Source organism: Aethalodelphis obliquidens, unplaced genomic scaffold (genome assembly GCF_003676395.1).
Source record: "Aethalodelphis obliquidens isolate GAN/ISIS:26980383/991018 unplaced genomic scaffold, ASM367639v1 scaffold142, whole genome shotgun sequence".
Taxonomy (NCBI): domain Eukaryota; kingdom Metazoa; phylum Chordata; class Mammalia; order Artiodactyla; family Delphinidae; genus Aethalodelphis; species Aethalodelphis obliquidens.
In genome coordinates this window covers 494,074-507,630 of record NW_020838086.1, presented here as the reverse complement: position 1 = coordinate 507,630, position 13,557 = coordinate 494,074, and the positions used below count along the sequence as shown (strand labels likewise).

At 34.5% G+C, this 13,557-nt stretch overlaps 1 protein-coding gene across 1 annotated transcript in view; it reads right to left on the bottom strand.

Annotated features, from left to right (window-relative positions):
* DMXL2 (Dmx like 2) overlaps positions 1 to 13,557 on the bottom strand; it is a 142,149-nt gene that overhangs the window by 74,420 nt on the left and 54,172 nt on the right. The window contains exons 7-9 of the mRNA XM_027099798.1: positions 6,312 to 6,490; positions 4,396 to 4,579; positions 1,539 to 1,713 (exon numbers count right to left, since the gene is read on the bottom strand). Coding sequence (XP_026955599.1) covers positions 1,539 to 1,713; positions 4,396 to 4,579; positions 6,312 to 6,490 — 538 coding nt within the window. The remainder of the gene's footprint in view (positions 1 to 1,538; positions 1,714 to 4,395; positions 4,580 to 6,311; positions 6,491 to 13,557) is intronic.

The following is a 13,557-nucleotide window of genomic DNA, read 5'->3' as shown; positions in this document are numbered from 1 at the left end:
TAGCACGGTTTGAAATTTTTAATTGAATTTAATGGTAAATGAACTAATGGCATAGACATACGGAATTAAATTACTAATTTAAAAACGAAACACACCAAATGCACAAACTTTTATTGAATCCTGGTTTGGGGATGAGGGAACAGAAAGACAAAACAGAAAAGCAAATCTAAAAGACATTTTTGAGATGACTGAAATTTAAATATGAACTGAATATCAGAGATTATGGAATTATTTCTAATTTTCTTAGGTATGATAATGATACTGTGATTATGTAAGAAAATTTCCTTATTCTTAGGAGATACTTGCTGAAGTATGTAAGGGTGATATGCCATGATATGTGTAACTTACTTTGAAAACATTAAGAAAAAATTTCTCTCACACACACACACACACATATAAACATACATATGTGTGTATATACAGAGAGAATAAAGCAACTGGCAAAATGTTAGCAATTGTTGAATCAAAGTGGGTGAAATGAGTGTTCACTGTACTATTCTTCCAACTTTTCTGACTGTTTTAAACTTTCCTCAAAAGTCGGGGAAAAATAATGCCAAGAAAGAACACAGGAAGGCAAGCAAATTTCTAAGTATAGCAGATTTTCTCCATGTGGGGTAACTGAAATTCATGCTATAGATCAGTTCACGTAAAACAGTATAATTCAAAAAAAAAAAATCTCCTTAATCCCAAATCAAATTATAAATAATCCATTCAATAGAAAGAAAAAGAGACTGGGGGGGAAGCATCCAGATAACACTCTTTTGGAACTGTATTTGCTAAATACTTATCTTTATATAAATAAACATTTAAAAATAAAATCCTCTGCACCCTGAAGCAATAGACTTCCATTTCAATAAAATGTAACTATAACTTTATACAACTATAGTTCTTCCAGCAATGTAATATGAAACTAATAGGCCTTGTCATATGTTTTTCATGCAGAAAGAAAACAATGACCTTAAATAGAAGCTTTAAATATGCTCTTGCCAACAATGAACCTGCCTCAAAATACTTCTCAATGACATAGGAGGAAAAGAGCAAAAAGAAAACATCAAGGTTAGAAGAAACACTACCTTTCCCGAAGTGTAGGACAAGAAAGTCTATGAGGGTACAAAACAAGATATGCTGAAATATAAGGAAAACTATGCAAAAATATACTTTGATAAAGTTATAAAGAAGAGTTGAGAAGAAAGAATAATAGTGAAAATACAAAAGGGTGGGAAATCACACTAATTAACCAGGCTGCCACCACTTGTGTTCATCTCCAGGTTCAACTAAAGCTCTAATTACTTAGAAACTTTGCCATATTGTAGACAAACAATGGTGCTCAAAAATACTTATTTGAAGTTATTCCCTGAGGATCACACAGTCTCAATTTAAGAAATGGCACCTTATATTTCTGTTCCAATTAAGAAGTATTTTAAAAGGAAACATGGAGTATTAGCATAAAATTAGAAACAGGTTATAAAAGTAGTCCCACTTTTCTATTTATTTATCTTATTTCAGCAGATAAGAAATAAAACTTTACTATCCTTTACCTGTGGCGGGATTGATGCTCGCTGCAATGTGAAAATGACACAGTACATTTGCGTGATGGGAAATGTGTCTTTGAACCTCATGCGTTGCCATCTGGTCATGCATTAATTCAGTGTGCGTTACAAGAATGGAAGACTTCCTTTGTCCTTTCCTTAAATTTTTCAAATGGTGTATTGTCTAAAATAGAAAAATAATTACTAAATCCAAGTCTAGGAAGTCTAATAAGTGCTGATCAAAGTACTTTTGATTATTAAGGGTTTTACAATTTTCCTCTCTGTAAAACCTGACCATCTTAAAGGAAACTTTAACTACAATAGAACAACTTAATATATTCTCCACTGGTCTTGCAAATTTTATAGTTCAAGGCAGTAGTTGCTCAAAAACACTTATTATCTGCAGAAACCCCTATAAAGATTAGGAGTCCAAAGTCTAGTTTTTTCAGGATATTCCAGTACTGAGACGAAATTTACTAGTCATAAGGGTGTAAAAAAAAAAAAAATTCCAAATCTTCCTACCAGGAAGAATATTCCTCCCCAAAATTCTCACTTAGAACTAAATAGCCAGCTAAATAATCTAATATATAACCTCTATTATAAAGACAAAAAGAGGGTACAAAAATACAGAATAACAAGGGGAACCTTAACTTAGATAAGAGTAGCCAGGAAAGACCCCATGAAAGTATTGACCTGTGGAATTTGTTCAAACTGAGATATGTGCCTATGATAAAAATTCTGTACTGGCATACTCCATCATCCGAACTATTCTGACACGGGACCATGTCAATTCTCAGCACAATCTTTTCTCCACACCATAACCCCACCACACAGCAATTCCTTATTCTGTCACTTAACAATACCGTGCTTAATAATAATATACCATTCTTTTCCTTTGTTCCTTGCAATCAATGAAATAAAATGTGGCATCCTCTCAGTTCTTTCTGCAGTAAAATAAAACATCTGGTCCTTCCTTTCAATTCCACAGCCCTTGTCCTTTTTCATGTGAAAAACAGTATCAGTTCTATGGCGTGTCCTCTGTCTCTGGTCTCCCCGGTTATTTCTTTGATTATACCTATCAAATTAGTTTCACTCAATCTTTGACATTTATCATTATTTTAAATTAGATTGCCAAGGCTGTGCTATATTGGTCAGTTATCTTCTCCTAGGAACAAAATGTATAATTTAAGTATATATAGAATTATATAGACCTTGCAGTTAGGGGTTTTATAGGAAAGGACATTAGAAAGCAAAATAGCTCATAAGTCAGATAATCAGGTTTTTTCTATTAAAAACAATTTTAACATTACTAATTGACAACATTTTATTAAAAGGCAGCAAAAATGTGTCAAATCACTGATTACATTTTATTTTTTCTTTTATTTTATGTAGCAGTTAATAATTCGATTTAACAAACACTTGAAAAGAAATATATTAGATAACATGGAGGATATAAAGATATCTAAAAGCCCTTAGTCTCCAAAAGCTCATATGTAATTTAAAGATAAAATGTTATACAAATATATATAAATTATTGTAAACATCTAGTAAATAAAGTACTTTTTCCCACTAATTTTCAATCAATAGCAAAACATAACTCTAACTGTTCTGACTTGTGCTTTAATTTCATTTATGCTTTAAATGTTGGAAAAAACTGTATAAATAGTGCCCAATCACAGAGAGCATCAGAGCAGGACTACTTTACATAAAACTTTAAAGGACCACATCCTTAGCCTATTAAACCCCCAAAATATTTTTGCTCGCCAAAACTGCAAAACCATTTTGGCTATGCAACCATTAAAGTGTTAATGTAAACGTGCAATGTAAAAGTATAATTAGTTATGTACAGAGATGTTTATAACACATTAAGTATAAAAAGCAAGTTATAAAACATTATTGCATAATATGATCTCAATCTTGTAAATAAAAAAAAATGTACAAACACATATTGGAATAGTTGGATTATAAACTCTACATTTTTTTCTTTTTCCTAATCTAATTTTAGAATAAGCATATACTCTTTGTGTAATAAAGTCACATGAAAAATTAAGAAAATTAGCAATCTAGGTTTACTATAATAAATTTCTGGTAATTTTTAATAATGTGTTTATCTCATTTTATTCGCTAATCATAATGGGCACAACAGTTCATACTATATTATAAATAATCTAATTTCTTAGAAAGCATTTTTGTTTTATATATAGTATTTAAAAACTAGAAAAATTATTTCACTTTCAAAATATTAAACCGTGAAAACTGTGCAATTATATAAGTTCACTTAATATCTTAACAACACCTTTATTCTTATTCATAATAGTCATTTTTAATTAGAAAAATAAATGTAAAATTTAATCCTCGTGAAACAAAAGCAAAATATTTTTATTTTTAATCTGTTTATTTTTTTAAAGATTGCTGTGGTTTACTTTATTTATTTATTTATTTATTTTGCTGCGCCGCGCAGCTTGCGGGATCTTACTTCCCTGACCAGGGATCGAACCCAGGCCCCAGCAGTGAAAGCACCGAGTCCTAACCACTGGACTGCCAGGGAATTCCCCACAAAACATTTTTAATTACAACCAATTTCAAAGACTTTTACATGTTTTATTAATCAAAGTTGCCTACTCCTATAGATTTTCACACTCAACATGCAAACTGGAAGAATTAAATTTATACTATTTATCTAGACTACATATCTGAGATCATTACTGTCTATATCTGTCTTCTAAGTGACATAAAATAAGTGAGAATTCTTTGCCATTAATTTCGTCATTATGTATACCATGCACCATCTGCAACTTAGCTTATGAATTCCCACCATACTCACATTATCTTCAAGATTCATTTACCATTTTAAATAATACAGTACCTCAAGAGCATGTTGTACTCCATCTTTGTGACTTCCAGCATGAGTAAGGCTGCTGGCAGTGCTGGAAGTGGTAGTCTCGCAAATCTGCTCACCCAAAAGACAGTCTTCTGGTAATACGGTTTCTGCCCACAGCCGGCAGACACCATCATGGCATGAAGTTAATAACACATTACAGACAGAACCTCTAATGATAAAGAGAAATGAACAAAAGTTACTGTGAGTATCAATAACATGAAAAATTAAAGGCTATTAATATTTAGTTCTTCATCCTTAAAGATGACATTAACGCAAAACAGTATGATCTATGTGTAGTTATTTTTCCAATAATGATAATGGATTTCTACTGACTATTTCACACTCTTACCAAACCCCATTTATTACCTGCTCAGACCTGCAAGGTGGTAGGCTGGACATAGGGTGCAATCAGTTACCATAAAATAAGAAAAACCTAACTGTCCCTGACACTCACCTTAATTCATTAAACTTATGTCTTGAACAGCTAAACTAAATGACAGTATAGTATGCTTCCAATTGCTTTAGAAATTACATTGTGTGGAGAAAGAGTATCAATGGAAGAGCTTGAAATCACGCACAGTACGGCTGTGAACATCATAAAAACTAGGAAATGGTCCTGACGAAGGAAACAGAAATTAATGCCAGATTATACATGTGCTGCTTGAAAACAAGGCTCTGGAGGATTAGTATCTCCTAAACAAAACAAAGTAAAGATCAAAAGAAAACCTACATTTCTGTCATTACAACTTGCAGAATGACCATAATAAAAGATCATTAATTATAATTAAACTATGTGGTTTATGGCAGTAGTTCCAGCATTTTGTTTTATCCTTCTTATAATCTAAACAGTTATAAATAGGTAAACAAACTTATTAATAATAAAACTGTAAGGAGACTATAAATTCAAACTATAAATCAATTTCCATTAAGTTAAGCAAAAATGTCACAGCATCAAGCAGCTGAAGTGGTTTAACCACTCATCGTGAAAAAAAAAATTTTCCCATTAAAAAAATGCTTACATACAATCTGACTCAGTCAAAGGTAAAGTGTTCTGCAAATGTTTTCCATAGATGCAAATAACTTAAACAGATTTAGAGTAACCTTTTATCTAGATTCCAAAAATGTATATATTCCCCATTTTATCATTTACTGAGCACCTCCATAATAGGTGTGCTGTATTTCCCATCAAGTGCAAACAGTGCTCAGATATATTTAGCAGATGAAATAACCCTTCCTCAAGAATGAATACAGATTTCTAAGCAAGCATTTTTAGAACTGTATATATAATACAGGAATCATTGGTATGAGCTGTTTTGTAGTTTGCTTTATCTTCTAAACACTTTTAAGAGATGGCTGTAACAATGAAGAAAAACTTATAATAAATCCTTTGAGAAGTTTCTGTTGATAGCCCTAAGATAAGAAAAACTTGGCCACTTTATTCACTGTATGTATATGATATGCCTTCCCAGAATGCATATTACTGACAGTTTATTACTATGTTTTATTCTCCCTCAGTGTGTGCTTTCCTGTTACTTGCAAACGTCTCCTTCCTGGAATCTACTGCTGCTGCTGATACTGACAATACCAGCTAACGCTGCCCTGGCACACACAATGTGCAAAGGCCTGTATAAGCATTCACACTCACTCACACATTTCAGTCTCATACAACTCTCTGAGGTAGGTACTACTACGACCCCCATTCTACAGAGGCATGGAGAGCTTAAGAAATTTAGTCAAAAGCTCACGAAGCTGGTAACAACAGCAGAATCTGAAGTCAGGCAGTTGATGCCCAGAACCTCTGCTATTCATTGCCACCATGTCAATTAAAAGGACCTTTGTTTTCATTATTTCTATAAACATTAAGTAATACAAAATGAAGTTCTATGACACAGTTGTCTAACCTGGGCATATATTTGCTAGTTTTACGCCATGAAAAACCTGTCACAGCTCGCGGATGTGCCAAATAGACAAAGGAAAACTGGGCAGACGCCTGTCTCCTTTCCACTTCATGATGATCCGGAGGTATAATTGAAGACTTCCAACCAGTCATAGGGTACCACACTTTCAAAAGACAATCATCCTGTGAAAATATATAGGCCAACATAAAATTAATTTGTATCTACACATTTCAAAATTTAAGTGGTTCGAAGAAGCTTTAAAAATTAAGCTATATTGGTGTCAGTTTATTTATCTCTTGTAAAAATAAAATACAGTGTGTGTGTGAAAAAAAATTAAGCTATATATAAAAACTAAAATGTGACCTATACATAATACAAAACTAAACCTAAAATGATGTTTATTATTCTAAATAATACCGTTCTTGAGAAATAAATGGTCAGTGTGCTCATTATTAATCTTCTCTACACAAAGGTACTTTTCAAACAGAGATTGAAGCCAAATTCCCCCACTTCAATACACAAGGGTCACTGTAAAGAAAAGACTCTGGAACCAGATGCTAGCCTGGATAAGAAAGAAGCCATGTTATCTGTCACTGTTATCATCTTCTCCTTTTTGAAGAGATCTGAAAGGATGAGACAAACCCTTTTTAAATATGAATTGCTTCTTACTCTAAATCAGGACTCAGCAAACTCTTCCTGTAAAAGGCCAAGTAAGTTAGGCTTTGTGGACCACACAGCCTGTGACACAGATTCTCCTTGGGTTGTTTTTTTTTTTTTTTCTTAGAACCCTTCAAAAATGTAAAATCCATTCTTGGTTCATGGGCCATAGTGTTCTGATTCCTACTCTAAATGATGAGAGGGCATCTAGGCAGTTTTTGGGAACCACTTCTATGCCCACTTAAGAAATTTAAAGGTATAACAATAGGCACTGACTTTATCATTTTACTTAGTTCGAAGAATTTTGTTAAAGGCCTAAATAATTTTATCTTATTTAACAGGAACTATCTCTTTTATAGTGCTTCATCCTCTATGGTGTACATGAAGGAAAATAAAAAACGTTTATGTAAAAATCTCAATCTCTAAGAAACAATGAAATTATGTATAGGTCCAAATATTTTCACCTGGACTAGACAAAACACTTCTGTTTTTTTCCATCTTAGTATTCATTCTCAATCTATACTACATAATGTATGTTTCCACTAAGGTCTCATTTATTTGGATATTTGAATTACACAACAAATCTCTTTAAGTACTTATTCTGAGACAACCACTTAACAGTGCACTAGTTGCTTTCCTCCAAGTACTTTCTCCACCTTAGCATCACTTTCACCTTCCCAAATTCACAGCACAACCTATGGCAGTAGTTTCAGATTATGTACCACAAAAACCCTTGAGGTACCTGAGAGCCCTTAAGGAGTCATCAAGGAAAGTCAGAGAGCCTCCACAAGCCGAGCAATCAAGCCCCTTTTCCCATTCCCGCCAGCTTCCCCCTCAAATGAAGCAGCCTCACCATTGTCATGTTACTACCTAAAACTCTAAAACCACACAGAATTAAACTAGAAATCTGTACAAGAAAGATAGCTAGAAAATTCCCAAATATTTATAAACTAAACAAAAACACTTCTAAATTACAAGACAATTTTTTTAATGTATTTATTTTATTTTTGGCTGCACTGGGTCTTTGTTGCTGCACGCAGGCTTTTCTCTAGTTGAGGTGAGCGGGGGCAACTCTTCATTGTGGTGTGCAGGCTTCTCATTGTGGTGGCTTCTCTTGTTGTGGAGCATGGGCTCTAGGTGCGTGGGCTTCAGTAGCTGTGGCTCGAAGGCCCTAGAGCGCAGGCTCAGCAGCTGTGACACATGGGCTTAGTTGCTCCGCGGCATGTGGGATCTTCCCAGACCAGGGATTGAACCCGTGTCCCTTGCACTGGCAGGTGGATTCCCAACCACTGCGCCACCAGGGAAGCCCAGCAAATTTTAACATATGTTGAACTGAATGAAAATGAAAGCAAAACATAAAAATTTGGGGGTTGCAGCTACATCAGTGCTTAGAAGGAAATGTATAGCTTTAAATTCTTATATCAGAAAAGAAGACAGGTCTCAAACCAATGGTTTAAGTTTCTACCTGAAGCATCAAATAAGAGCAAAGAGAACTCATATTAAAGAGATATAAAGAAGAATGAAAACCAATGAAATAAAATACAAAAATTATAGAGAAATCAATGAATCCAAAACCTATTTGTGAAAAGATCAATAAAATTGATAATCTATCTAGAAAGACCAAAAATATTTAGAGAGAAAACACAAATTACCATTACCAAGAATGAAAGGTGGGACATGGCTACAGATCCTACAATATGTTAAATCCCTCGAAAGACAATTTCAAAAAAAATTGACAAAGGAAGAAATAGAAAACCTGAATAGCTCTACATCTATTAAAGATGCTGAATTCACAATTTCAAGTCTTCTCACCAGAAAACAAAACCCTAAAACTACAACTAAAATCTGAGGCCCAGGTGGCTTTACTGATGAACTTTACCAAACATTTAAGGAAGAAATAGCACCAATCCTTCACAAAGTGTTTCAGAAAATTGAGGAACAGATCTCATTGTATAAGGGCAGTATTATTACCGAGATAACAAAACCAAAGACATAAAAAAACTATACGGGAATATCTTTCATGAACAAAGACGCAAACACCTTTAAACCTAATCCATCAGCATGTTAAAAAAAAAAAAAAAAAACAGGGGCTTCCCTGGTGGCGCAGTGGTTGAGAGTCTGCCTGCCAATGCAGGGGACGCGGGTTCGAGCCCTGGTCTGGGAGGATCCCACATGCCGTGGAGCGACTAGGCCCGTGAGCCACAATGACTGAGCCTGTGCTCTGCAACAAGAGAGGCCGCGACAATGAGAGGCCCGCGCACCGCGATGAAGAGTGGCCCCCACTAGCCACAACTAGAGAAAGCCCTCGCACAGAAACGAAGACCCAACACACCCAAAATTAAATGAATAAATAAATTTAAAAAAAAAAAATCATGACCAAGTGGAGTTTATCCCAGCAAAGTGAAGTGGGTTTAACACTGGAAAAATCAGTAATTGCATTTCATCATAGTAACAGAATGAAAAAGAAAACCTACATAATTAACTCACTATATGCAGGAACAGCACTTGACAAAAGTAAACACTAATTCATGGGAGAGAACAACACTCTCAGCATATAGGAATAGGAAAAATAAAAGGGAACATATACAACATGATCAAGTTGAGTGACTCTACAATAAACCTACAACTTACATCATATATAATGGTGCAAGACAATGCTCTTCCCATAAAATTGGGAGCAATACAAGAATGTCTGCTCTCATCAGTTCTACTCAACATTGTACTAGAGGTCCTAGTACTTGCAATATATTGGGTAAGGGAAAAAAATAAAAGGTATACAGATTAGAAAGGAAGAAGTAAAATTGTCTTTTTTCACAAAATCCTAAGAAAACTACCCAAAAAGGCTGCTAGAACTGATAAGCAAGGTAATAAGACTAAGGATCAAAATTCAAAAATCAATTCTATTTCTATATTTAACAATAATTAGCAATGTAATTTCCGTAAATACTTTTTACATTAGGAAGATAAACTTAAATTGTGTACCCTGAAAACTATGAAACGCTGCTAAGAGAAAGAAAACCTAAATAAAAAGAGAAACATACCACATTCGTAGATAAGAAGACCAAATGTGGGACTTCCATAGTGGCGCAGCGGTTAAGAATCCGCCTGCCAATGCAGGGAACACGGGTCGATCCCTGGTCCAGGAAGATCCCACATGCTGTGGAGCAACTAAGCCCATGCACCACAACTACTAAGCCTGCGTTCTAGAGCCCACGAGCCACAACTACTGAAGCCCATGCGCCTAGAGCCCCCGCTCTGCAACAAGAGAAGCCACCACAATAAGAAGCCTGCACACCACAACGAAGAGTAGCCTCTACTCGCTGCAACTAGAGAAAGCCCACACACAGCAACGAAGACCCAAAGCAGCCAAAAATTAATTAATTATTTTAAAATTTAAAAAAAAAGACCAAATGTTACTAATGTACAATTCTTCCCAAATTGTTCTATAGAGATACAATGTATATAAATAGCATCAAAATCACAGCAGGCTTTTTTGTAGAAATTGACAAAATCTGTATGGATATCAAAGGACTGACACCACCAAAAATATTTTAAAAGAAAAGTACAAAGTTAGAGGAAACTACTTGTTTTTGGAACTAACTATAAAGCCACAATAATCAAGACACATAATATTAGCGTAAGGGGATACACACACACACACACACACACACACACACACACACACATCACAATGGCACAAAACAGAGAGGCCAGGATCAGATCCACACATGTATGGAAAACTGATTTTCAACAATGTTGTCTATGAAATTCAATGGAGAGTGGATTGCCTTTTTAAAATGCCACTGAAATATCTTGATATACCTTTGGGGAAAAACTGACTTCAAATCAAATGCAAAAAAACCACCTCAAAATGTAAAAGTCAAAACTATAAAACCTCTAAAAGAAAACATAGTAAAAGATCTTTGTGATTTCAAGGTAGACAAAGATTTTTTAAATCTAGGCCACAAAAAGCACAAACCAATTTTTTAATATTGATGTTGGATTTCTTCAAAATTAAAAACTTCTGCACATCAAAAGACATTGTTTAAAAAAAATTAAAAGGCAAGTTACAGACTGGGAGGAAATATATATAATAGATTTATCTTTCAATTCTACTAAATATACAAAGAACTCATAATTCTATAATAATGAGAAAACAAACCCAATTTTTTTAATGGGCAAAGGACAAATAAACACTTTCCCAAAAAAAAGTATACAGACAGGCAATAAGCATGTGCTCAACATCATTAGAAATCAGAGAAATACATATGAAAACCACAATAAGACACCACTACCCAGACTATTAGAATGGCTAATATTAAAAAGGCTGACAATGCCAAATGTTGGCAAGAAGGTGGAGCAACTGATATTGTTCAATTGTTGGTGAGTATGCAAAATGGTACAACTTTGGAAAGCGCCTGGTACTTTTTTGTAACGTACCATGTGACCCAACAATTCCACTCATAGGTATTTTTTACCCATGAGATGTGAAATGTTTATACAAAGACTTGCAAATGAATGGTCATAGTAGCTTTGTTCATTTTAGCCTAAAACTCCATACAACCTATATGTCAATCAACAGGTGAATGGATAAACAAATTATGATATATCCATATAACAGAATACAACTCAAATAAAAAGAACAAATTACTGATGCACACAACACAGATGAATCGCAAAACACTGTGCTAAGTGCAAGAACTCAGACACAATAGAGTATACGACACAATTTCATTTACACACAACTCTAGTGAAGACAAATCTAATCAATAGTGATAGAAAGCGGAGCAGCTATTTATTATCTGGAACTAGGAATAGGAGTAAGGATTAATTGGGAAGAAGCAAAAGGAAACCTTTTGAGATGATGTAAGTGTCCAATAACTAGATCGTGGTGGTGATTACATAGGTCTTTAAATTTGTCAAAATACACTGAACTGCACATTTAAAAAATAATTTCATTTTATGTTAATTATACCTTTTAGGTTAATTACATATGGTTTAATTATACCATATAAAGTTAATTATAAAAAAGACATAACAAGGTTTATATAAAAGGATGTTCATTTTTAATGGCAATAGAAAAAAATGAGAACTACTAAATGTTCATTAATAGTTATCTGGTTAAGTTAAACTATGGTATACATTCATTCATATAATGGCAAATTATGTTGCCTTTAAAAAGAAAAGATATATCTGTATTGACACATCAATCTATCTATGATACAGTAAGTGAATAAATCAGCTTAAAGAATATGTACACACACACACTTCTGTGTGGTTTACAAAGGCATCAAAAAGTCTAAAAGAATATATATTAAACAGAGAACAGTGGCCAGAGAACAGTGGCCATTTTTTTTTTACTGGGGGTATGGCTATTTGGCTGGAGATTTTCATTTTCTCTGCATGTTCCTCTTAATAATAAATACATATTATGTTAAAGAAGTAAAGATATTTCCATGTTAAAGGGGGAATAAAGGGCTTCCCTGGTGGCGCAGTGGTTGAGAGTCCGCCTGCCGATGCAGGGGACACGGGTTCGTGGCCTGGTCTGGGAAGATCCCACATGGCGCAGAGTGGCTGGGCCCGTGAGCCATGGCCACTGAGCTTGCACGTCCAGAGCCTGTGCTCTGCAACGGGAGAGGCCGCGGCAGTGAGAGGCCCACGTACCACAAAAAAGAAAAGGGGGGGGAATAAAGGTCAATAAGCCAATCCTTAAATAACCAAAACACTAAATCTAGGTACAGAGACACGCTCTCAAGAGGAGGAAAAGCTTCAGGGAACATTCTGTAGCCAGCTGCTTCCCTTCCCGCCAAAATCACCCTCCTCAAAAATTCTTCTCACCTTAGCTCTTAGAAAGCCCAGGTTTTTTCTCAAAAGAGTAATCCTCTATTAAAGAAAAATGGTTTTGAAAAAAACCAAGGTATTTTAAGTTACATTCAAATTTTAAAAAATAGAAATTATAGAAAGTGTTCAGATATAAACTTCATAAACATGAACAGTATTTTTTATTGAACAAATATAATGCTTTACAATTTTCAAAAGTTTCACACACACGATTTCATATAATCCCATAATAACCCCCTTTTAAAATCCCCTACCCCTACATTGCCCTCTCCCACTTCCCTCTCCCCACTGGTAACCACTAGTTTGTTCTCTGTGAGTCTGCTTTTTTGTTTTATTCACTAGTTTGTCGTATTTTTTAGATTCCACATATAAGTGATATCATACAGTATTTGTCTCTCTGACTTATTTCACTTAGTGTAATGCCCTCCAAGTCCACCCACGTTGCTGCAAATGGCAAAATTTCATTCTTTTTTACGGCTGAGTTGTATTTCATTGTGTGTATATACACACACATACCATGGAGGGCCCAAATCAATAAAATCAGAAATGGAAAAGGAGAAGTTATAACTGACACCACAGAAATACAAAGGATCATAAGAGACTACTACAAGCAAATATACACCAATAAAATGAACAACCTAGAAGAAATGGACAAATTCTTAGAAAGGTACAAACTCCCAAGACTGAACCAGGAAGAAATAGAAAATATGAACAGGCCAATTACCAGTAATGAAATTGAATCAGTAATTTT